The 26,820-nt window shown below is 42.9% G+C and overlaps 1 protein-coding gene across 1 annotated transcript in view; it reads right to left on the bottom strand.

Moving 5' to 3' along the window:
* Positions 1-464: 464 nt before the first annotated feature.
* Positions 465-26,820, bottom strand: part of EPB41L3 (erythrocyte membrane protein band 4.1 like 3) — a gene marked incomplete at its 5' end in the record, with an annotated part of 85,844 nt that continues 59,488 nt past the window's right edge. The window contains 11 exons of the mRNA XM_082667524.1: positions 465-1,589; positions 2,795-2,911; positions 3,185-3,265; positions 3,694-3,792; positions 4,275-4,406; positions 5,199-5,582; positions 6,188-6,310; positions 14,243-14,434; positions 15,143-15,178; positions 18,076-18,129; positions 23,003-23,566. Coding sequence (XP_082523650.1) covers positions 2,801-2,911; positions 3,185-3,265; positions 3,694-3,792; positions 4,275-4,406; positions 5,199-5,582; positions 6,188-6,310; positions 14,243-14,434; positions 15,143-15,178; positions 18,076-18,129; positions 23,003-23,566 — 1,776 coding nt within the window. The 3' untranslated portion in view covers positions 465-1,589; positions 2,795-2,800. The remainder of the gene's footprint in view (positions 1,590-2,794; positions 2,912-3,184; positions 3,266-3,693; positions 3,793-4,274; positions 4,407-5,198; positions 5,583-6,187; positions 6,311-14,242; positions 14,435-15,142; positions 15,179-18,075; positions 18,130-23,002; positions 23,567-26,820) is intronic.

The following is a 26,820-nucleotide window of genomic DNA, read 5'->3' as shown; positions in this document are numbered from 1 at the left end:
GCATTTAGGCGTTAGGTGGGCGGTTGGTAACAGAAAGGCTGATTCTTAGTCCCCGGCATGCGAGCAGCTGGATGTCAATGAGCTGCAGGAACACTCACCGCCCTGCAGACCCAGCTGCTAACCTGCTCGTCTCTGGAGAGGATGTGAGGCAGAGGTGTCTCTCTGGTAATTAAAAACCCCCAGAAACACTGGGATTAGAGCACAGCCTCTCTTCTAACAGAAAAACGAAAACTTTGAAAATGAGATTCTGTGATACCAGTTGTACTTTTCAAGGCCTGCACAGGCAACCAACCATTTATCTACACGTACTTTGTTCCCCATCTGTCTACACTTTTTATCCTGGAAAAAGACAGGCTTTCTCTACCCTGAAGATGAATGAGGCCTTTGATGTCATGCAAATGTTAGCTCTGGGCCAGACACGTACAATCCTGAAAGTAGTACACTTAGAGAATAAGAGGTTTAAATGCATTTACCATTTTTATTTTGCTATGCGGAAACATACATTCACCATGGCTGTGCGATGTGGTTGACAGTGAAATGGAGAATATAACTTTTTGAAGGCTATTTATAACTAAACACTAAATAGTTTTATTACAGTGGAAATTCTGTACAGTTTAAGGCTTGGCTCTGAACTAGACTGCAAATATGGACCAGATTTGGAAATAAAACACTTTTTTTCAAGTAAAAGAAGAAAAATCCATTAAAAAAAAATACAAGGACGAAGAAATGAAGAAAGAAAACAAAGCAACAGGAGCCCAACGGGTTTTCCCGGAGTGAAATTTCATCATACGGTGAACTAACAAAAATACAGGTCTTCTTTCCAAAATAATGACAATTTACATATTTAGGACTTGTTAGGGAACTCTGGGAGGCTTTCCAGACTGAACGCAGACCAAAGCGGACGACGGGGAAGAGATCACACTGATACGCTAAAGTCAGTACTACTTTCTAACGGTTAAATTAGATGACACGAAGCAGGATTGTGAGCGCTAAATATTTCCAGAGGATCGGAGAGTCGTTACTGCTGACAGGTGAGAGTAATAAACCAGAGGAAACAAGTACAAGATTCAAGTTATTTAATGAATAAACTCGGTTATTGGCACATCTAATCTGGGAAAAACCTGACACACGGGACTAGACAGCTTCTAGCAGTTTAGGGTAATCTTTGTTGATCTGTAAACAAAAGATCTGTCACCTAAGAAACTGCAATTTTGTTTAGACTTTAATAATAATCAGCTATGAAAGGCATGGATTGCTTTATGTGTTACATGAGATCACGGTTTCTATTGTTGGTTATGAACGTGCAGGTGTAGCTGAGAATTCAGACACTGTGTGAAACGTAAAAATGCTGCTTGTTTTGTAATTGTATCGTTGCTTCATGCAATGTCAGTTTAGTGAGCCTGACTCAGATTGCTTTATTATGGGAAGGTCTCTGCCAGCGTCTTTATTAAATGGTCAAGGTCAGTTCTTCTGGATTGAAATTGTCCATGGGCAGATGCAAATCAGTGGGTTAGAAGAGGAAACTCCACATAGACTCTGGGTTTTCTAATGGTTTGCGTGACTGGCTTCAGGTGCAGCCTAGGTTATTCCTGCAGAAGAGAGATTTGATCAGTTACTCGTCTGAAAACACCTGAGAGTTTCCCTCAGCTCGAGGTCATGGGAGAAGTATCTTGTACGGTTATGAAATGCTCTTTTTGACAAGATACTGTAAAATACCAGTGTACGCCACTGACAGGCTTTCTCTGAAATAACCACATCGTCACCCAAGTGGCTCAACTCGCTGAAGAGAACCTTCTTTTGGTTTTTTTTTTTTTGCTTTCTATCTTCCAAATTACCTTCTTAATTTGAATATAATGAGTGATGTTTATATTTTTTCCCTTTGAGAGAAGCCACTCATCAGTCAACATTAACCAACGTTAGAGAACGTACTTATTTCATTTATACATGTAAAGCATTTAAGAGACTTTTATCACATAACCAAGTGTGCAAGGAGCTGCATTCAGCATTCAAAGCCTTCCAGGGATGCTCAGGGCCCCTCGAGTTCTCGAGGGGCGGGTTAGTATGCATGACAAGTCTGTGCACACACAGAAGATGCTGTCTGCTCATGATGTCGGCCAAACAGTGGCTGGAAAGGCACGCGCTTTCTGGAGGAAAGCAGGACCACAAGACTGCATTTTTGCTTCCTCCTGAGACACGATACTACACTCGGGGAAAAAATCATCCCAAAGAATACAGGAAATAGATGACATCCACAATGAGAGTGAGTGCTCTGGTCTCAAATTGTAAAACAAAGCAAAAACAAAAACATAAACAGGCTAGCACCAAACACGGTGGAAGAGAAAGCTTACAATGGGATAACGCAGCCAACAGGAGAACAGGCTATATTTTATTTCCCTAGTATTTGGAACACGCGAATTGCACCTGTCAGAACAAAACCATCTTAGCTCTGATTAGGCTACATGGCAAGTGAAACCAGATCCGACCTTTCAAATGTGGATAATGGGAGGAGCACAGAGCATGCATTAAGAGGGAACATGCACAGGACCAGGCAAGCAGACTCTGCTTCCTCCTTATCCTCTAACTGGCAGGGGAGGTAAAAAGTCCACAGTATGGAGCCTCCAAATATGAAAGAAAGCAGCAGCCGCAAACCAATTTTCCATCCTCTTGATACCCAGAGCCCTGCAAATGCCAGTGAGAGAAAAAGGAGTGGGAAGAGGCAGGGGGAGGGGGAGAGGGAAGCCCTGGGCCACATGCCAGCCGAGGCCAAGCCTAGAGAACCAGCGCCACCTCTTACCTGGGCTCAATCCTCTCCATCTTCAGGGGTGATCTCTGTCTCTTTATGGACCACTACTTTGGTCACTGACATGTCAGGGTGCTGCTCTTTGGCCTCTTTAATTGCCTGAGCCAGTGCCTATCCCCAGGAAATCACAGAAGGGCAAAGACAAAAAGGAGGCGGGACGTGCAAGATCAGAGCCGGGTGGAGACTCGTGAGCAAGATCTATATACACAAGTTACAAATGGGATACAATGACTGCAAAGAGGGTCATACGCTGCATACTGCAAAGTTAATTCAGAAAACTGTTTAGACTACAGGCTGGACTAGAAGGACAGCTCTGGGAAGAGTACGACCAGCTAGTGTTTCTCTGTCTCCCTGCCGGGGTATCTACCCTCTGTCACACGCTACCTGGTCATGGTCAATGTCCGCGTCTCCCGTGATGACGATTCGCTTCTCGATTCTCGTCTCTGAAATGCCTCCTTTCACAGTCTGAAAGCGACACATAAGCATTATGAATTTGCCGTCACTGTTGACCGGGGGCAACGGCGGGAAATGCTGACACAGCTTTAAGCTGCGTCATTCATTCTTTAAGAACTGAAACAGAATCCTATGGCAGCTATTCACAATGGTTCACTTCAGAAGTGAAGCCAGAATAGAGTCCTTCGGGTTTTGGCTGGCTGGTGTTTCCGGAACATCTGCCATATGCTATGCATTGGAGTTAAGGGTTATGCAAAGGGCATCGGAATGCATATTCTTAAACGGAACCTGGCATGTGAGGACAGATGTACCACAAATACAGCAGCCGTGAGAGCTCCAGTGCAGCTGCCTGGCATCCTGGTATTCACCTATCCGCTGGTGCGGCCCAACACAGAAGCTCTGAACGGATACCTTGCTGTATCCGTTCCCGCTCCACTTACTTTGGTGATGTGGGTGGTGGTCGTGGTGCCAGTGGTTTCAGATGTGATCGTCTGTGCGCTCATGAGCACACCTGGCTCCAAATCGGCACCAAGATCAACCTAAGCAAGCAAAGGGGAGACGCCACTTGAATATTGATGTCACCTCTCCAGATGTCTGCTGTCTTGGGTTAGGGCATGGCGATGAGTTAATTATCTGCACAATCACTGTGCTGCTCCATCAGCATCCGGGAGCTGCCACAGACTACGGACCGAATCAAACTTGGCCACTGTTAACCCTCATTAAAAAGCTGGGACTTCAGAAATGTGAGCAGGGGCTGGTTGAGCTAGTGTTCTTCCTTATCTATGGCAGGGAGATAGATTTCTGAGCCTCTTTCTACATGTCAAGTTCTGTGAAGACCTGCTTAAGTCACCTGCTCTTCCTTGATCGGTAATAAAATTACAATTACTGCACCGTTCTTGACAGAGACAGTTGGGTCCTCTGAGTCTCACAAATTAAATATCATGTAGTGACACTTAAATGCATGAAGCCATTCAAGGGGTAAAACAGGTGCCAGGGCTCTGGCCTTCATAGACTGTCTTACCTGTGATGATTCATATGTTATGGTTTTTGTTTCTGTGTGAACTACAGGCACTTCCTTGGTGGAAATTTCTAGCTTTACTCCTCCTGGTGAAACACTGCCAAAGCTGACGGTTTCTGTCTTCACAGTAGATGACTATACCAATGGGAAGCAGGCAGAGTGGCTATTAAATTTTGCAAACACATACCTTTGTTTTTTTCCCTCCCCTCTTGGTGGATATATATAAGCACAGGTTGGTATGAAATAAATGTTTACATTTTACGTGGGGGGCAGTTGGGGAATGAGGCACACAACAGATACATGTCAGTCTCCCAGAATTCATATGGAATGTTTCAGGTACAAGAAAATATTTCGAAGGAAATGGAAAAAACTCACTTTTTTACATTCCCTCTCCTCTATCTCATAAACTAATTTTAATAGATTAAAAAATCATAAATTAGCCTTTTATTGAAAAACTTCTTAGACAGAAGGAACAAGTAATAAGACATTCAACCACCACCCCTCACCCCGCCCCCATATACTTCAGGAATTTCAATAAAAGAGAATAAAGAATAAATTCTAGCACTTGGTGCCTGGGCAAGCCTGGTTTTGGTCCTTCTGGATAAGTACACTGATCAGAAATAAATTTATCAAGTTTTCTAATATCTTGGCAGGCTATGCATCTCCCAGATTTATTGCCAGTTACGGTAATTGCAAAGAGAGTGGAAACCATTTCCTGGAACTTTAGATTGTGAATAATCATTATATATGTTTGCATGGGACCCCAGACCAGCATGGAGACCCCATAATTGCCATGCAAGAAGGCAACAAGAGGAGAAACAAACTGCTCTTTGAAAAGGAAGAAAATTAAACCTAGCCCTGCCTTTATGCTTAACTAAATTTCAGGGACTTACTTCAGCACTAAAAGTAACATTAACCGCTAGTTACCTCAAAATGAGGTTTTTCTTCCGAAGCTTCAGAAACGTGGATGGCTGCACTCTGCTCCTCCTCTGGCTCTTGGGAAGCAGCTGCCATCTCTCCCTGCTCAAGGACAGCTTTGTCGGCCACCTCCCCTTTTTCCTCCTTCGCTCCCTCAGTCAGAGCAGAGACCTCCTTCCCTTTCACATCAGATATATCAGCAGATGCTGCCTGGGTCACAGCATCCATGTCATCTCCAGCTGCGTAAGAAGCATCCCCACTTGCATGTGCATTCATCACCTGTCTTTCCTCCACCAATGCCGTTTCCTGCACAACCTTCTGGGTGCTAAGTGGCTGGGGGTGCTGGGTTGTTTCCATCTCTATTTTGCCAGACTCCATCTTGGTTTCCATTTTCTGCGTGGAAAAAAAGTTGTGGTGTCAGTGTGACTTTCCACAAAGCAAAGGTCAGAAAGCAAAAGAAAAAAAAAAAACAACAAAAGCAGCCACTCACCAGGGTACCTAAAGCCAGTACCAGTGCTTATAACCAGCAACGCTTAGAGAAAATATAAATTAGCTTTCATTCCCCCCACCAGAGTCTTTGATGCCTGCCCTCTGCCTGACACATAGCCTCGAACCTGTGCTGCTTCTTCGGATGTTGCAAAAGAAACGAGAGTGCAGTATAAAACGCAATTAAAAAACCAAAACAAAATGAAAGCATTGGAGCACATGCATATTGGTTTTGGCTGCTTCCTTAGACCTAACAGGTGACATAAAATGCTTTAAGAAATTAAATGCTGTTAAAACGTCTCAGCACGATTGCTTTCTGAACATCTGAAGTATGTTCTTGTAATGGAACTAAAGACATGTGATGCAAACGTGGGACAGGCACAGAGGGGTGTAAGTGGAGACCCCTCTCAGGTGTTTAAAGCAAAGCCACTTGGATGCAACACACACACCCCAAAAAGGCACAAAGAAAAGGCAAAGAGACAGAGACACCGAGGATGGAAACAGATGGCCACCTGCACCCAGCTTTGAGAAGTGGAAGTAACCCCTCCTATGAATTCTGTCGGTTTTCTCGCAGACTCTAATAAGCTGAAGATTTCAGAGCCATCCATGAGCTTTTCTCCAGAAGACTGTTTAGTCTGAGTGAACAGAGAAATGGAGAGTCAAGCACAGAGGTCGGGACACAGGAGGGCATGTACTCATTCACAGCTGGTTAGACAGAACTGTAGGCGCGGGACCCAGGGCGAGGGATGGAGGGATCTACAGACAGATTTGGAAACACATAGGGATGGGAAATCAACAGCAAATCGGGGTGAGCAGGGGCTCTGGTTTGGTAAAGCGGAGAGAGTTCCTGGGGTTAGGGCGGTGCTGGGTGAAGCGGATCCTTTCACCCGGCACCGGCACCTCAAGCCCCGGCAGCACCACCCCACCTCGGGGACAAGAGCTGGAAATAAAACGGCAGGTATCTCAATGCTCACGTCAGACCGCGGTAGTGACTTAACCATGAAAACAACAAAAAAGCTTGGGTTGGCGGCTCTCAACATAAGCCAAACAGCAAGAGAAATGGAAAGGCTCAGGGTGGAAGGGCTGCCTTGGCAAACGTCATGCTGGAATCGGAAACGGCGGCCCAAAGGCAGCACCGGTTACCACGACTTGGGACGTGGCCGACTCTGTGACAACGTATTGGGTGGTGGCGACGGTGATGGCCGGTTCCTGGGAGTATCTCCACTGGGACAGGCTCTTCCTGCGGGGACTGAAGGGCCCCACCTTCCAGGTCTCGGCCTCGGCCTCGGGCTCTGCTCTGCCCAGCCGCTCGCCCTCCAGACTGGCATCCCTCCCGGGCATGTGGCTTTTCTCAAGAGCATCATCCTCGGGGCTCTGCAGCCGGGACTCGGCTTCCCTGATGGGGGCCAGCGACTCCGACAGCCTCCGCTTTGGAGTGTGGACCTCAGGCCCCCTCCTGGTCCTGTCCTCGGTGAGGACTCCCAGGACCTCGAACTCTGCCAGGACACGGGGGGTCTTCGTGAGCTCGGCTAGCCCTGGCTCAAGAGGGGAGGGGGACACCACCTTCTCCCCTTCTTTGACTTTTCCTGTCATAGTGACAATTTTTCCAGACACGGTATCGTAGGACTTTCCGAGTGTGTATATTTTCTGTTTGTTCTCTTCCTTCAAGTGCATTTCTCGGGCCAAGTCTTCAAAGCTCTGCACTTCAGTGGCGCTAGATCCTGACGAGTCGGCGGGGATGTCATCGGTTCTAGCGCTCACGGTCACCACCTTGTACGTCACAATCTTTTTCGAATCACCATCAACTACCTCAGTGGGTATTCTGTCTACAATAACCCAGTCCTCTGTGCCCTATATTTGGAATATAAAAGCTAAATTAGAAGTTCTGATGGTATCTCATTTCTAAAATAAGAATCCTTTAAGGCAATCAGGGTGAGAGCTACACTCAGGCCTGGGAGGTGACTGCACAGGGCTGGGGTTATTTTTATTAATTATGGCTACAATCTCTTCCCATCTGAAATTTATTAACTCTAACCTGCAACTTGGAATACGGTCTGCGTGTACACTCGCAATTTCAGATTTCTTGAAATACTTTGGTGGTAAATTTTGCAAAGACTATATCTGATCTTATGCTAAATGTCTGATCATTTTGTATGTCAAGATTAAACAACATTTTTGAAGCTGTTGTACAAGTTATTTAGCTTTACTTGTGTGGACATAGAAAAGACAGTTTTCCATGTGAAATAGAACACTGTGCTTCATATCTGTTGTTCTCACAAAGAACGTGCCAGAATTTCCACAAATTTCTGTGAAAACCATTTTCCATGTTTGTGAATTATACTTCCTTATATGGGAGACGGAATCCACTCTAGCACTTATTATCCAATAAGTATTCAGTGCACCTGTATTCCAGGCATTGTAATAAACTATTTCCCACTGTTAGGACACTGTCGGAGCCTCTTAGAAACAGGTCACAGTGGTCTGTACATTGTTCCGATTTTATTTACAACCGAAGTTCATCGTCTCAGGAGTTTCTTTGCCAGCTTCCTCAGTGTTAGTTCCAATAAGGCAGAAGAAATGCAAGTTATGAAACTTCTGTATTTGGGGAGCCTACCAGGACGTTAGGAGGTAACTAGTCTAACAGGTTACAGAGGGAAGAGAAACCAAGCCAGGAGCAAGGGAGCACCTTGGTTTACATTTTAAACTTGGACGTTTGCTACTTTCGTATTTATCCTAGCCTGAATCTAGAAACAGGTGGGTTTTAAGAAAAAGGATTACAGATCCATCTATAGGCTGGTGCCGGATTAAACAAAATGAAGTGAAAAATAACCTCTAGGGTGGATGGGACAGTTTTCTGGAAAATGATTTGACGAGAGGTAACCACAGAGCCTCCTTCCTGAATTCTCTTTATCACACTCGGCTAGTGGGAAAACCAATAAAAGTTCAGAACTTTCAAAATCAGTCAAGGTCATCTAAATAAGCATCACTCTATGGGTGAAAGAGGTACTAAAAGGTCCAGTAATATCATTACAAAGTATAATCATAATGCTTCAATGACCACACACAGATATAATCACCTAGGAGCAAAAGCCACAAAGAAATGATAGCTAATGGATAACTAAATTAGTAACAAAATTCCCTACTTCCCTCCCCAGAATCTAAGCAAAAATGATATACCTACCTTAGTGGCAAACAAGGTAAATTTTAAAAAGAAAGGAAAAACTACAGACATTTTAATGACACTGAAATCTGAAGAGCAATTTCCTTCTGGAAAATTCCTTAATGTTTTTTACCTGAGACTCAAAGAATGGAGAGCTTCCTTGCTGCAAAAACAGAACCTTTTCAGAAATCTCTCTTTCTTCTTTGGTCTGTTTGAATAAAGGGGGTTGGGTTGGAGAAGAGGAAGCAGACAGTTTCCAAAAAGGCAAGTTAGGAAGAGAGTTCTTTTCTTGTGCTACACATATAATACTCATTCATTTTTTTTTTTCTGAAGAAGTAAATTAGTGCCTATTAATTTGGAAAATGGTCGGAAGCCATCTCAACATTTAACAATTATTTCCAAAGAGTAACAGATTATGTTTTGAATCTCCGGTGTTTTTAGGATTCAAACATTTCTCATTTCTACAAACACAGAATATGCAAGAGTGGCATAAAGAGCTTTCTGGCATTTCAGTAGTGTTCATATGTCAGTGATCTGCAATACTGTAAAAGTGAGTATTAAAATGAAAATGTTAAGATTTAAAAAAAATTAAGTGAGGAATAAATTCTCACTTCCATGTCTGACAAATTCTTGATCATATTCCCTACTGAAGTGCCGCCTGATACAGAGAAAGGAAACACACGTGGGTCACTGCATTAGCTACTAATCTCAACAACCCAGTTATGCCCAGATTGATGTCTTTATTCCACAAATAAGCATAAGGTTATAGCTTTATTTGAACTTTTATAACATGGCAAATAATCCTGAAAAGTCAACTTCAGAATATCTTGGTGAAGAATTAAGTATTTGAAGTCATGCTTGTCTTTAACATATAAAATTTAAAAGGACATTACGTACGTTATGTTAGAACAGTTTTTTTCCTTTCATCTTTTTATTGCTTCCTTTAGTATTAAACAGGCATAATTCAAGGGGCAATACGTTAGCTACCGAGCCTGTCTCTGTGTACAGCACACGACTGCATAGAATAGTGAACAAAAGGATATTTTGGTAAAGTCATCTAAAAATAATAATAGAAAAGTTCAAAGTTTCTAGACGAATGGAACTTTGAAAATAAACCCTCTTGTTGATGATAAGCAATATAATTTTATGAGAGGTATTTAAAATTCCTAGGTATGTATCTACAAAGCTATCAGTACTATATTTAATCGTTTGCCTGCAAGAGGTTATAGAGGAGCATCTGGAATGTTATCTGGAATGACCTGCTGACAGATTTTGATAGCATCGTCCTCATATGCTCCTTTTAAATGAGCAACAAATAAGACATTTCAAAGGGGGAAAAAAAAATCCCTGTCCTGTCCCATTTTGGAGAAAGATATTGCAAGAGACAAAATGTACCATGTGGAATCATTCAATGTGGATTTATTTTTTAAACTTTCAATCATAGCCTCTTTTATAAACAGAAATAAGAAACAGGAAGTCAAAATTATAGACACTTTTCAGAATACCATGGCTAGGCCTCTAATTATAATCACTGAACTAAATATTTTCCTACAATGAGAGCTTAAAAAAACAACAGCAGTAGTTTTCAGCATATCCTGTTATCTGACATCAACTAATTTTAAAAACGTCTGTGTCTGTAAGTAAAAATGTCCACACTGTCTGCATCCAGAACTGTGCATGTCCCATAATAACGGAAAAGGGTAACATAAGGGGATAGATGTTATCATTAAATCCTGTATACTGTCAACCCCAATCCAGTGAGTTCTGCTAAAGTTAAGAGGTACTGATAAAGAAAAGCTGATAATCGAAACATTTACTAGGGGTTAAGACAGAGTCAGATGCACGCCCTGACTATTTCATTTAGTTCCTTAAACGTTCATGCCTGTGTCATAATTGGGACACAAGGCCCTACAGTGGCATGCAAAATTCACAGAGGTGTTACTTGCTCAGATGATTAAGGGTCTCTATGGAGCTGGGACTTTCATTTCTGCTCGGGCCAGGGGTTCTCAAATTGGGCTGTGAATTAGAATTATGTGGAGAGCTTTTAAAAAGAGTAATGTGTGGGGTGCACCTCTGACTAATTAAATCAGATTCTGAGGTAGAACCTAGGCATCGGTATTTTAAAAATCTTGTAGGTGACTGTAATACGCGTCTACAGTCGCACCCCAGGGTCTGAATGGAAAGTCACAGAAGTCAGATTCACAGAATGGAGATAATTCTCTCTATCCATGAATAGATGATCCACAGTGAATGTGTATTTTGCCCAATTTAAGGCCCATCCAGGACCTGAATAGCAAAAGTAAAGCTGGACAAGAAAGCAGAAAAATGCATAAAGAGAGTGGATTCTAGTTACTTATGGCAGTTGTGTTCTATAAAGTTGCTGTGAACACTGAATTACTGAGTACTGAACCACAGCTCCTAGGGGAAAGACAGGGTCAGGTTCCTGGGAGCTTCTGGTCATGAAATTTTTGTCAACTGATCCATGCATAACCTTGTTTTATGTGTGTTTCTGTTTAAAGACCCCTTATTTAATATCTATTATTGATCCATTAACATCAAACTCACAGCCAGCAGCACTATAACTTATCCTGAACAAAGCGTATCTGACACACATATTTTCCTATAAGGCACATCTCAGCCTTCTTGTACTTGGGAACACTAGACAGCACTTCAGCACTATGCCTGGAGATCGTTTTAAATAGCAAAATCACCAACAAAAAACACAAAAAAGCAAAAATGTGGCACTAAACAGGCTGTTGCCTGTTCACCTTACCTGGGAAGGTGTGCCTTGAGCAATTTTTTTTTTTTAGGCCGTGACAGTGAGAGTCCCGCGCACCACGATTTAGAGTGGCCCCCGCTTGCCACAATTAGAGAAAGCCCTCGCACAGAAATGAAGACGCAACACAGCAAAAATAAATAAATTAATTAATAAACTCCTACCCCCAACATCTTCTTTAAAAAAAAAAAAAAAATCAGGAGTCATCACATTTTTTTCAAAACAACATTGTATCACTGAGATTCCCCAAAAAATCCAACTAAGTGTGGCGTCACTGAATCAGTTTCTTTACCCTTCTGACACAAGCAATATTACTTTGAGAAGTCACTTTAAAAAATTAAGTTACATATTTTCTTTTAGAAATAATTGGACCTCTTTCTAAACTGGCCAATTATTGTTTAATTAATTTAAAGTGGGTCATATTAAATAAAAGGATAACATCAAATGAGTAATTTACTTAGAAAAACACCTCCCCTCTAAAATGAAAATCTTTTGTTTAGGTGTTTTTAAACAAACATGCTTTGTGTATGCCTAGCTGGCTGGGAGGATAAAATTATCTTTTGTGCTTTTCACAAAACCAATAACAAAAGCCAATATTAAGTTTTAATATAGAAATGAACAAGAATTTGGAGCATAAGAACTTGCCGGGCTGTTTCCAGGGCCCTCAAATGGAGGATAAACTGGGTGTCACCAAGGGCTCCGGGAGAAGGGTCAGATGGGAGCCCCAAGGCGAGGGAAGCGCGCATAGCCCTGACCTCCCAGAAGGGACCTCTCTTCCTCTGGGACCTGAAGCTCCTTGGAGCTGCTTTTTCAGAGCCCCTCTGATAACCAGGGTTATTAGCCAGCCTTGTTTTTAAGAAGCTCTTCTTTACATCTAGCAAGTCTCCCAATAATTTCCTCCCTTGCCGGTGGCAGTGGAGTCCTAAGGTACAGCTTCTGCTCACCACTCAGCAGACACTTGAAAGCAGTTACTAAGCCAGCTGCTGGTCTCCAGTCTACGTAACCAAACCACTTTGTGCTTCTGCAGAGGATGTCTTTCCTCCATCCTTTAATCCTTTTAAAACAATCCTTTCTTAGGTCTACTGCAGTCTCTCTGCACCAACAGGGATAAGGCATCCACATCGAGGGTAAGTTCAGCGTATTCAAAGCATCACCTCTTAAGTTATTAACATTCTTTGGGGTCATCACCGTTATTCTCTAAGAATCAGAGCATTTAATAAGTGAAAACAATTTCTTTTACTAGTCTAATGACCTAGACTTCGACAGTCCCTTGTTTATTATCACCACCTTTAAACTTCTCCAAGCAACAACCCGAACTTCCATTCAAAGGGCTGCTACCTCGCGTGTCCCTGAGTGACAGCAGGGGAGGAGAGGCCTGACTTTTTCAGTGGCTATTTATTTTGTGTTTTTGTAACGTAATCCAGTATCTGCCATCTTCAGAGCCAGCACGTCCTTCCTTATTTCCAGCCCTCGTAGAAATAGGGTAAACCAAACTTGACCAGTTACAATAAAACTTATCTGACCATAACTCATAAGTGGCAGTCTTACTAATGCAGGAACTACAATATTTAAATCAATCAGGAAAATCTGAAATTTTTGTGTCTTGAAACTCAAACACTCTGAATGCAACCGATGTTTAACGGTACAGGAATACTTTGGTCACAGGACTTTTCATTTATTCTGCATAAAAAGGCCCTTTACAAAGTAATTCAAATGGTGATATACCTTGTCATTTTTTTTTAAGTGGGATTGGAACTGTCATGAACATCATGATTGTGGTCACTTTAGATAAACAGCTTTCAAGGGAAGAAAGAAGTTAATATTATACTAGAAAGATGCCATTTTAAAAACTACTTCTTTTGAAAGACAGATAAAGTAAGATGATATGTAACAGCTGACAGTAAGATTAGTACCACTGCCACTGTGGGTCCCACACAATGGGAGCCTTGAAGTAACACCAGCTGAATCCACTATCTTGCTGTACATTTAAAGAGCGATTTCCAACATGGAAGACTTACTCAAAAAGACATTCTGGCCTTTACTTTCCCCATTAAAAACCAAATAAAAACTGATTATAAGTCATAATATAATATATATGTTTATATATATAAATCAGTTAAAATAAACAATTTTTAAAAATATATGTATATGCTATAAATAAAAATGAAATAAAAAACTGAGTATACCCGTAAAAACCTGGTGTAGTAGTCCCAGAGTAAAGTATGCCCTGAAATGTTATCAACTTCAGAACACTGTTTAGTCAAACATTAGACAATCTCAATAGGCATGCTCATCTTGCAACTGATGAGAAACAGTCATGAATTTTCAAGGCATTTCTTAAACTAGCGGAAGTACATTCAGAAAAACTGTTGGTTCATTAATACAGTAGGTCAATGTCTCCCAGCTGTGAATCTAGAATAAGCAGATCTGAACCAGAGTTTCCTTGTTCATTCCAAAGCACCACGGGATGCGATTACTCACTCCTTGGCCACCTAACATTGTACTGGCTATACACAGACAAGGGGTGAGATTCTCTACTCAGAATCCTGCCACATCCTTTCCCTGCAGACCCTGCAGAGGAGCGAGGCTAGTGGACAGAAGACAAGTGCAACCCAAAGCCTGAATACCGACCTCTTCAGGTACCAGCGGCTCGATCATGGGTGCCTCCTCCTGCCGGGCGGCTAGTCGCACGGGGGAGGTGGAAAGCCTCTTTTCCCATTCGTTCGTGATGGCAGTGTCTGTGGAGGTTTCTAAAAAGGTTCTTTTCAGCTCACTAATATTGGTCTGATGTTTCATCAGGTCATCTTGGGTTTTATCTAGCTCCTATATTCAGAACATAAAGAATCCAACAGTCAACGTTTTACGTTTGTTTTCCTTTCTGCGTGCTCTCTCTCGTTTTAAAAGTTAGGTCATTATCTCATTAGTAGTCAAAATAAAAGAATTCTGATCAGGGCTCATGACACTACCACAAACACTCTGGTGAAAATGTGATATTTCCGAGGGAAAACAAAATCTAGTTCACGCAAGCATAAAAATCAAAAGTTTCAAAGGTCGACTGTTAACAGTGTAATTCACATGTAACCAGAGAATTAAAATAAATACACACGGAGGAAAGGGGATCTACGTCTAGGAGAGAGGAAGGAATCAGAGGAAGCTGAGAAGTCAACCGCACGTATTCACAGGTGAGGACACACCCTTCATGCATCATGGTACGAGCCCACAGGTTAAGCCACTAAAGGAAAACCAACACACACAAGCATGCACTGGTATATACCAATACCAACCTCTAACATAAGATTACTATGTTTGACATATACATTTTCACCCTTTATTCGCTTAATCAGACTATTCTGAAAAAAGTGGAGAAGAAAGGAAGGTAAGGGACATGATAGTCACATGAACAAGTGTCATCCTCCACACTGCACCAGCACACAGTCACCACCATGGAGCATGCTGCAAGATCTGGACACCACAGACAATGACTTATCACACGCTGGTTTCTGCTTTTGTGTTTGGTTTTGAATTTTCTACCTGTGCCTTGAGCTCTGCATCTTCCTCCTGGTCCGACTGCCAGCATCAAGAGAGAGTGGGAAATAAAGTCTTACCATGCCATCGACTCTAAGATGGAAGGATGGGTCTACATAAGCCAGCTACACGGGGGTGCTAGTTTGCTCTTATGTGAGAAGACATTTCTTTCTTATACATAAACCACAACGTTCTCACACACAAATTGTGAAGCTTAATAAGAAGACAGGAGCAAAAGATTCCTTGCCCCTTGGGTGTTTGACATTTTAACCCGGACACTTCCAAGCACGATGAGCCCACACGTGTGCTTGGGAGGACTTGGGAGGACAGCTAGGACTTGGCGGTCTGTCCTTAAAAGACGTTAGCAACGGTTCAGGAAGTGGGGGAAGCCGACATCGAAATTAAAATTCACAGAAACGGCTATGAATACCCAATGATGAGAGCTCCCTTGGAGTGGAGGAGTCCTCACAATAATCCTATGAGGTTAGCTATTATGATCCCCAGTTTGTAGACCAGAGAACTGAGGCACAAAGAACTTAACACAGAGGCTGGAGAACTGAGGCACAAAGAACTTAACACAGAGGTTCCCACATTAAAAAATTTCTTGGATCTTTGAATTTCTTGAACCCACCTACTTAAAAACAAATTTGGGAGAGGAGAGGGCTGATACGGATGGGGTAAGTGAGGAAATTAAATAGACTACCATCAACTACAAAAATCAACTATAAGACGTGGTCCAGAGTGAAATTATGGGTGAGAAGTGGGTGATGCCAGAGCACATGGCTTTCAGCAAATGGATCACTTTGTCTGGGTCTCAATGGGGACCAGACTCTCTAACCTACACACCCCACCCTGCACTGCTGTTACACTGGCTCTGGAAAAAAGAGAAGGGGGAGCGGTTATAAGAAGCGTTAGAGGGCTGGAGGCATGCTGATTCTACAGAGGTGGTGGGTTCATAGCTCTTCATTTTATTTTTAAGCTTCATAACCTACCTATGTTATACGTCTTCGTTTGCATGCTTAAAATGTTGTATAACAAAGTTTAAAACTGCTAGAGAAATTTATAGTATTTTATTTTCTCATAGCTGAGTCATTTGTTTTTAACATCTTTATTGGAGTATAACTGCTTTACAATGCTGTGTTAGCTTCTGCTGTACAACAAAGTGAATCAGCTATATGTGTACATACATACCCTCCCTCTTGAGCCTCCCTCTCCCCGCCCCCCGCCCCATCCCATCCCTCTAGGTCGTCACAGAGCACGAAGCACAAAGCTGACCTCCCTGTGCTATGCAGCAGCTTCCCATCAGCTACCTATTTTACACATGGTAGTGTATATATGTTAATGCTACCCCCTCCAATACCGTATATTAACGCATACGGATGGAATCTAGAAAAATGGTACTGATGAACCTAGTGGCAGGGCAGGAATAGAGACGTAGAGAATGGACTTGTGGACACGGGGAGGGGGAGGGGAGGAGAGGCTGGGACGAATTAAGAGAAATTTAAAGTAGTAGTATTAAAATATTTTTCATTTACAGCATACCTTAGGATTACAATGAAATTTACTGAATGTATCAGTAGTTACATATAACTAATTCTTACAAAATTAAGATGCAATTGTTATATTTGGTATAGAAAATGATTACCCTATAATCAGTTTACATGTGACTGCTTAAAAGAACCAGTATGATAGTTTTACAGTATTATCTCTAAATTAAAAAATGATGACTTCCAAACTTTGAACTGAACTCTGGCATTTCCAAAGGAAGAAACAATTAAACTCCATTTTGAAATGTTTTTCTGAACATATTTTCAATGAAGTGATGTGTAGATACTACCTATAACATTTTTAGTTCTTCCTAAATACCCAACTAGAAAATATTGTTATGACTGGATAATGGAAAAAACAACCTAATGTTAAACACTATCACAAAGTAAAAAAAAAAATTCTGTTATTAGCACTTTAGGAAATGAACATCTTGACTTCCACTGCTATAGATAAATATTGTTTTTACAGAAATTTTAATTAGTTACTGGTAGAGAAGATTTAGAAAACAACGTAAGCCATACACATATTTAATGAACCCTAAAGAATTAACAAAGGATAAATAAGAGCATAGTATCACTGGTCAATGTGATAATTTTTTTTCCAATAAAGTACTGACAGTAATTTGTTCATTTTCTTTTCCTTGGAAAATTCATTTCTTTTGAGTGACCCAGACTACATCCAGGCTATGAAAAATGAGTTAAGAGAAGTAGTATAATGTTAACAAGCATTTTGACCATTTGGGATTTTAAATATATCTGTATCTAGTCAATAAGCTAATTACATAAATTGTACCCCCCACCCCCAATTATGGCTGTCATGCGTAAACATTTGGGATAAGGGAATACATTTAAAAAAATATACACACTACTGCATATAAAATAGACAACTAATAAGGACCTACTGTATAGCACAGGGAACTCTACTCAATACTCTGTAATGACCTATATGGGAAAAGAATCTAAAAAAGAGTGGATATATGTGTATGTATAACTGGTTCACTTTGCTGTACACCTGAAACTAACACAACATTGTAAATCAACTCTACTTCAATAAAAATTTTTTATAAAGTATTACCAATTTAGCCAAGGGTTCTCAAAAAGTGACCCTGAAATGGATAGAGTCACTGTCACCTGGGAACTTGTTAGAAATGCAAATTCTCCAGTCCTACCCCAGACCTTCTTCTGAATGTGAAACAGGAGGATGGGAACCTCCATATGACTCTGATGCAGGCCAGAGTGTGAGAACCACTGGTCTAGGCAGCAGAATATACTTAATTCCTACTGTTAAAAGTAGAATTTCTCTCCACCCTAAAAGGCAATATGCAAAGTTCCTAAAGGCAGAACCAGCATTTTTGTTAGGCAACGGGCGGCACCCACAGTGACTGTACCAACCTCAGTGGCGGTGGTTTCCCCATCAGCCGCGGTGTCTGTGCGCTCACTGTCGGTCTGTGGATCACAGAGGTGATCAGGTTCCAGGAGGAAGGCAGGAAGAGAAAACAAACCATCTCGTCAAGCGGGCAAGCCTGGGGCCTACAGTTCAGTCCCTTTTTCTGTGATCTGTATCGCACTACCTTCCCAACAAGAATCCAGGTTCAAACAAAAGCCAAAGAAAGGCCAGAGCTAGGTTCCATCAGCAGAGACACTCAGAGGAAGACCAGAGGCACACGGCCTGCGTAACCACAGGACGTGTATTAGCCAAGCTGACATGTCTGCTGCCATGTCATTCTTTCCCCCATTTTTAACTGAAACCCCTAGAAAGAGCTCCTAGAAATGTTTAATGCAAATAAAATTGCTCTTTATATATTTTTAAAAAAATTCTAGGAATAGGTCACATTTGAAAAGTAACTTAACATGTCAATTTAAATAAAAAACTACTATTAACAGTCACTGGACTTTCAGCCCCTCATTTACACCATTTTGGTAATTTGCATCCATCTGAGACCATCAGGCTGTCTGCATTACCTTTTGATTATAAAAAGCACATGCCAGTGACTCACAGGCATATGTTTTATATATGAAAAATGTAACTCAATTCTCAAGTAGGATTGCTAACTAGGTATTTTTTAAGACTATATGTTGTTTATTTCGTCCCACCCTCCAATAGAAAGAGGTATAGAGAAGTATGTAATTAAATATCTTGTTCCAAAATAAACATTCAAATGAAGCAAATAATAGTAATGAAAAATAAGGAGAGGAGGAGGGAGAGAGACATCTACTTGGACACAAATAAAACAAAGCACAGCATTTGGCAGAGCCTAGGTTTTCAAGGGAGAATTACAATAGTAATTTCAAGACTGATTTTTAATCTGTTTTTATAGTGGTTTATGATTTACAACAAAAACTCTTTTTTCTCTGGAGGAGAGATGAGCCACAGCCATTGAAATTGGGACAGCTCAACGTCCTATATAATATTACCTGACTTTCCCTTCTCAACTCTCAAACTAGTCATTATTAAAAGTCCTTCGAGCAAAGTTGTGCGATTAGTAATTTGTCAACAAAAATCCATACTGGGGGCTGTAAGGTTGTGAATCTGTCTCTTAAAATAATCTCTCATTGCAAAGACCATGGATTACCAGCGGGAGGGCTGAGACAGTGCTCTTTATGTCTACATGACTCTGGCTGGGTTGAATTCCTGATCCTCTCCCAAACTTTCCTTTTCTATATTCCTAAAGGAAAAGGAGTTGGAACTCATGCTTGGCCTGTGCACCTGAGGTCTCCATCCTGGCAGACCTGTGCCTAAGAGGGAAATCCTTTTCAGTAGGTTGGTAAAGAAAGCATGCTGAGAGCTTTCATGACCCGACCACCTTGGCAACACCTGGAAGGGGGTGGCTATTAATTTTCTTATCAGGGTGATCACTGCTAGGGCATTAGCATGGCTTCACCAACTGACAGTCTAGGGCAAGGCCAGTTTGATTTAGGAAGAGAAGCAGGTGACTGTTCAAGGGTATGGGATAACCCGAGGAAACCTCAGGCTTTCAAGAACCAGTAAGAACGACTTGGGCTCAGTGTGCTAACTAGTTGTGTCAAAGGCCTCGAAAGTTCTGGAAAGTTTTTCTCCCCCCACTTTGATTATTTCCCTTATGGCTTTAGAATTCACTTCAGCAGCTTTCCAGGCATCTTGGCACTGGAATTACCGCCATGGTTAAGAATGAGGGGGTCTCAGGACAGACTGACATCAGCTCAAATCCTTGCTATTTATTTAACTCTGTGGCACAGGGGGCAGGGTTCATATTTTAATCCCAATTTCCTTCTTGGAAAATGGGGAAAACCATAGCCCTAACTGTATCAGGTAACAGATACTAAGTCTTTATGTGATGCCTGACACATACACACAGCTAAAAATGCCTATAAAAATCATAAATATTGATAGCAAAACATTATTTCCTAAGTATTGCTATTATTTTTCCTAGCTATACACAAATAAATAGCAGCTTAGGCCATATCTAAACTCCCTCAATCCCCTACTCAGCACCTAGTCAGTCAGTCATTCAACAAACATAGTGCCTGATCAATATACAGTTAATGACTGAAGTCTTAAAGGCTGAATAAAGCAGCTTTTATAGCAACTTTTATTTATATAATATCCTATGTCTAAGAAAAACTGCAAAATGTATGGCATGCCATGGACTATCATATAATGTGTTTACACCATCTAAAATGTTAAATCAAGTGATCAATCTTTTCCTCTAGACTTCATCCACCTCCTTTCTTGGTATTATCAAAAAATTCTTCACAAGTTGACACATAATTACGGTGAGCTAAATTCATCTTACGTCTCTGGACAGATGTCGATGATTTAGCATTCGGCCCCTCCTTATCTGACCAAAATTCTAGAAGGACAAATGAAAAAAAAAAAAAAAGCTAACAGCTCTGTAGTTTGAAATGATTACAGCTCTCTGCACTGGGTTTCACTCTTGAGAAGGGCTGGGACTAATTAAGCCACTACCACACGTGACAGATGTAAGCAGTGATGATAAAATATTTAAAAAGAATGAGTCATTAGTGATTTTGCAAAACCAAAGTGACGGAGCTGAACCGTATGTTACAGAGTCACCCGGTTTAGCTGCCAAAGCGCTTGAGGCCCAGGGACTAAAACAGGCCGTGTCAACAAATGGCGCGTGTTTTTTGTTTTGTTTTTTTTTTACCTGAATGACCTACATCTGAGTTCTCTAGCTCAGCTTGAACCAGAGCTCACAGCTCTTAACACTTGGGGTTGAGACGACATTGAACAGATGGCCAAATACAAAGTCATGTGGCAGGAGAGCCGTCATGGGTGACCGAGGCTGGAGCGGAGGACAAGAAAGGCCGCCTCGGCCAGAGCTGGTTCACGGTCTCAGAGGAGGGTTTACATGTGGGGAACACCAGCCACGCGGCCTCCAGCTTGCGAGGAGTAACTGCTGTGATTTGTTTTGCTGATGTAATGCAGACATGCCCAAGTTGAACATTAATTTTCATGCACTGATTACAACAAGATGTACACCCTGGATTAGGCACAAGATCTGTGTGGTTTGCTACATAAAAGTTCAGTTATTTAAAATGCAGAGAAACATAAAATGGCAATCTTTTCACCTTCTGTTAGCTTGATGCCTAGCTCCACTGCTAAAGGAACAAAGATGAGCAGGTTGGAAACCAGCTAATATTATAAACAGTTTTTGTAGATAATACTGCGTTCGTCATAACTGTAGGTTTGGACCTACGTTATTTGATTATGTTGCTACTATGAGAAACGGTGATATTCAAACCTAGGATTTAGAGTGGTTTTTCTCTTAAAATATTTTCCACGTACGAAAATAGTTACACATAGATAGATTTGGAACTAAGTCACAGAGGATCCAAGAACCTTGCAAAGGGCTCTTAGGCAACATCAAATTGAAAAGCCTAAACTTTTCTTGGGAACGTCTTGGAGACCATTCCCACTTCTTTCCTGCTGCTGCAAAGAAACAGTCATAATACCACTAAATATAGATACGTACCTCACAATGCTATCTACTCACAGGTGCAGCTCGGATTACCATTTCTAGCTGAGCATAGGACTGAATAGACTTTCCTCTTTTAGTGCTGCTTTGACTTTGCGATTTTCTTTTTGAATGCTAGGTGTATTGGGTTTGGCTCCTGACACAAAACCCTCCAGAACTGCTGGAGGAGCGGGGGGCAGGTGTAGGCAGGAGGGTGGGTCTCAGCCAGGGGCCTGTTGGCACTTCTGTTCTTTTTCCCTGCGTTCTATTTAAAGGCTGCACAGAGGGAAACCGCTGGGCTCTTCACAGGGTAATGGAGTGGAGGGAATGGGGAGCAATTAAGAGGAAACACTACCTGCTAGGATGTCACCTCCCCCAATGGCTCGGATGAGGGACGGGGGACTGACAGGCAGCCTGATTTCACGGATGGAGGCTGAAGGCTCAAGTCCTTTCCTGGTCGCTAGCCGCAGAGGCCCATCCAGCTTCCCCAGCCTCACGCCGGAACTGAGAGAATGGGTGCCGCCCACACATGCCTTGGCATTGCTCGTGTTCATGAAATCTCAGCCCATTTTTACAGCGTGTGGAAACCTAACAGGAGTCTTTCCTGATTGTGTTTGGAAACTGCTGTTTTCAACTACCGCTCTTTCTGGTCCTGTTTCTGGCCCTGCCAATGACCAATGTCACGGAGCGTTTTAAACTGCTCAAGCCCCTCTTTCTGACCCAACACACCCACGGGATCGGGCTCCCCTCATGGAGTAACAATGACGGTCTGGTAATGACAATCAAAGAGCAGCGGGGGCATTTCAGAATCTCCAGGGAGGAGAGGGAGGCATTTACAGTCTTGGAGAGCTGCCCCGAGGGTGGTGGTGCACCTCGACGGCGGTGCTCTCTACCGCCGCGCCCTGAGCATCTTTACCTGGTGCGTATCACCACTGTGCGTCATTACAGCAGGGTACATTTTGGTAACTTGCCGCCAATCTAGTTGAAAGTTACTCATCCGTCTTCTGTGTCATTCCCTTTATTGAATGAGAACTGAACAGAGCCTTTAAGTCGACCCTGAGTTCTTACGGAGCTAACGGGTTATTTATTTACAATTGGCTCACGGCTGAGTCCTTCCCCACCCGCTGGAGTCGGTGGGCTGGCAGTACGGTTCCGGGCCGGGCTCAGCCTGCTGCATCCACATGGTGTTGTGCCTAACCCCGGGGCCGGGTCGCACCCCCTGCACACAAAACCTCTGCACAGATTGGCACAGACGATAAATGAGGCTCTGAAAGTAGGACCACTATCGCAGCAGCCGTCTGAGACTGTTTCGGACCGCGGCCCCGAGCACGACAGGGACGTGTGTTCTATGCCGCGGTACACACCTCTTCCTCTGAACTGTCACTCGGGTCATTGTCTAGTGAGGCACTCAAGGAGGCCGCCTTGGGCTCCAGGCAGCAGAGGCACAGAGCCAGAGGGAAGGAGAGAGTGAGGGCGTATGGCACTGAGAAGGAGGCGGAGAGCAGGAAGAAGAAGATGAAGAGCACGCAGGGCACCAGAGAGGGCGAGCGGATGGGGAGGTAATGCCGCAAGCTCTGGGGCAGGAGGTGGCTCTCGGAAAGGTTGGGGAAGGACAGGTAGCCATCGTCATCCAGGAGAGAGGGGAAAGACTCGGGGAGTTGCAAGGAGAAGGAAAACAGCGTGGCCCCTCTGCCCGGCCGCTGTTTGCAGCTAAAAGCCACATCATGGTCCCCCAGGCACGGCTTCCCTCGGCCATCAGAGTCCGAGGCGGGCTCCCCGTGCAGGTGCCCGGGGTCTCTGGCCGGCTCGACCCCCGGCGGGGGGTGCCCGTTCTCCTTACACCTCCTGCGGAGCCCTGTGGGAGATGCAGGGGGAGAGCGGGCTGATGGGGGGGAGGGGGGACATGAGTCAGTGCCAAGCCCGGGTGACTGATGTGAGAGAGACAGCGAGAGAGACAGAAAGCAGCGAACAGAGGTGCAAAAGGACAAAAAGAAAACTGCAATTAGTTAATTTTCTTATGGGTACCGAGAAAAAAGTCGTCAAACAAGAATTTCAGCACTAGGGTTGTTGGTGAATTTTAAAGTATTCAAGCGGCACGCCAACGCTGCCACGAATGGCCATCGTCTTCCCATTAGACCCTCAAGTCAAACACAGGGTGGGCTTGAAAAAAAAATCAGAACCGAAGATATCTGTGGGTAATCTCAATGACTACGTTTCATATGATCCAAAACTTCTGTTTAGACCAACAACTCTAGAAATTTTTAGGATGCTGAGAGCAAATGTAACTCTCTGATAACTTAAAACCAAGACTTTCAATAACTTCTCCTAATCTCCAGCGACCAGATCTGTTACTAGGGTTCAGTTAGATTAAAATGACAATGAATCCAATTTTAGATTATTAAAACCAAAATCTCTAGCATTACTTTTCCTTGGTTAGTCAGTCATAGCCAAAGCAGGTGGGTTTCCAAATCACCAAGTTTCTGACCCCACTCCTACCCATAAGCAGCTCCAATTAGGGAATTCCACAGTGAACGCCGCAGGAACCTTACCTCTCCATAAAGCACCGAGGCTCTTCTGAAAACGACTATGTTGGCCCCTTACCCATGATGTACACGGGGGAGCTTAAAGAAGGGTTTCAAACAAGCCAACTAGCAAAAAAGAACGTGTTTTCTTGTGATGTGGTTTACCAGCACTTACTTTGTATTACTTGTGGTCCGTAAATAATAGAAAGATACAATTTCCCCACCTTCCGGTTTTTCTTAGAGGAGCCGTAGGCTTAAGCCGCCTGGTTTGAGTCCTTAAGGGGACGATCAAGGCAGGCAACCCCACAATAGTGCTCCTGGGGAGGGGCATGCAGGCTTGTGCAGGGCAAGTAAGGTTCTTTACACCCTTCCTGGTCCCCGCAGTCTCCGTGACCACAGCCAGCTTTCTCTGCAGGTGGTGGAGGGATGCTGAGCGAGAGGGGTGGGAGAGACAAGCAAATGCCAAACAGGACCCAGGGCCAGCGTGGAAGCTGCTATAGCTGAGTTCAAGACAAGGTCACCTGGAGCCTGAAGATGACTGAACTTCTGCTCGTGTGTGTGTGTGTGTGTGTGTGTGTGTGTGTGTGTGTGTACTTACATGCGTGTTTCTGCCTAGTGTCCTGAGAGCATGGACATTATCTGGTCTGCTTTGTGACAGTAATCCAACCCTGACTTGGTAAATATAGAGACAGAGGGTAAGAAAATGCACAAATAAAATTATATCATGGATCTAGTAGAATGTAGAAGTGTCTCTTTTTCGGTATCAGACAAGTATGTCTTTTCCTAATACTCACATCTGACATTAAACACTGTGTCTTAAACAAGACGCTGCACAAATCTCACTGAGCTGAGAATAATGTACAACTTACAAGCTGCCTTCTGCCCGTGGAGGCTGCCCCGTCACCTGGGGTGATCGTGAGTGGGGAAACACACCTCCTCTCAAAGGAATCTAGGGACCAGTCGCTTAAGAGCTATTTTCAGTAATACATTTTCATCTTGGTTAAAAAATAAGCGCCCTCTACGTTACTTTTTGAAGACAGAGAAGAAAGAAATGACGGCTTAATCTTCCATGTTGCTGATTAGAGTGGTTTTTAGAGCGGCTTTTTTTAAAAAAATTAATTTTATTTATTTATTTTTTGGCTGTGTTGGGTCTTCGTTGTTACGCCAGGCTTTCTCTAGTAGTGGTGCGCGGGCTTCTCATCGCGGTGGCTTCCCTTGTTGCACAGCATGGGCTCTAGGCACGCGGGCTCCAGCAGTTGTGGCACGTGGGCTCAGTAGTTGTGGCTCATGGGCTCTAGAGCACAGGCTCAGTAGTTGTAGCTCACGGGCTTAGTTGCTCCGCGGCATGTGGGATCTTCCCGGACCAGGGCTTGAACCTGCGTCCCCCGCATTGGCAGGCAGATTCTTAACCACTGTGCCACCAGGGAAGCCCTAGAGTGGTTTTTAAAGACAGCTTTGCAGCAGGGGAGATGTAGACAGCCCTTCAGCTCCTTCAGCACAAGGCCCCAGCCACGACCTCTCAGAAGGCATCAGGGTCACAGTGCTGGCTTCTCAGAGGCTCCGACTCTAAGAGAACAGTCTTCTTGGTCTTTCTAATCTCCCATGGCATAAAAGGCACCCAGTGATGCTGGCTTAGGGCTCCATCTCATGTAAACAAATTGCTGATCTTTTAAAATCAAACAAAGTGGGAGTGGAGCGTTTATGGAGCAAACGACAAGTCATTTACTTTTATGGGGCACTTAATCATATTTACACAGCCCTCAGAATGGAGTGTTGGCCTGGGCGACTTTCAGAAATCATGGGACACATTGGCTTTTCAAGTATATCATCTTCTGATCGTGACCTAGTTAGAACCCGCCTTAAACGAAACGAGTGTAAAAACAAAATTCAGAACAAAGCGCATTTTAACAGCAAAAGTGATCCAAAAATCCTTCCATTATGTCCTATCCTGTTTTTATTTTTGTGTTTGGCAAATAAATCATCTTACCCTAAAAAAGGATGATGGATTGGGTCATTGGGATAGTCTAACATAAACAGAATGATGATACGTTTGCCAATCTGCCCATTTAGAGGTCACTGTTAAATTCTTATCCAAAGGAGCATTTTTCTACAGAGCCCCAGCTGATTCTCTGCCCCGTACTCTGCATTTGAAGAGCCCACGTGCAAAAGAGCACTTCTGAATCAAATTTACCTAAGTTTTAGCATAACCTCTAAGTTATACGGCATTTTTATTCTGCTGTTTCCTTTCACTCTGTACTCTGTACATTCCAAGACCCACTCTTGTTTTTCCATTATTATTATGTATAAACCTCCCGGCATGTTCTTTGACTTTTAGGGAGCTGCTCTGCGACATACAAAATCCCGAACCAGAAGCAGGTTGTCTACATGTTTTTTGACTTTCATTTTCCTGGAAAGTTGCTTTATAGTGATGGACCTCCAGAAATAAACATAATATTTAAAAATAAATTGACTTTTGGATGAAATGAAGTGACCAAGTTCAATGAATAAAACACCCTGGAAAAATTACTGCCAAGTTCGCCCTCCGTCTTCCCTTGCAAACTTTGGCCTTAATATCCCTTTTCCAAAACACATCCACTGGCTACTCTGATGGTTAGGTTAAGATGATAAGACTGAGAGAGAGAAACAGTGGAAACAGTGTG

This window comes from Grampus griseus (genome assembly GCF_964374135.1).
Source record: "Grampus griseus genome assembly, chromosome: 12".
Classification (NCBI taxonomy): domain Eukaryota; kingdom Metazoa; phylum Chordata; class Mammalia; order Artiodactyla; family Delphinidae; genus Grampus; species Grampus griseus.
Note: the sequence above shows the minus strand (reverse complement) of the source record. Positions and strands in the feature narration are given on the sequence as shown.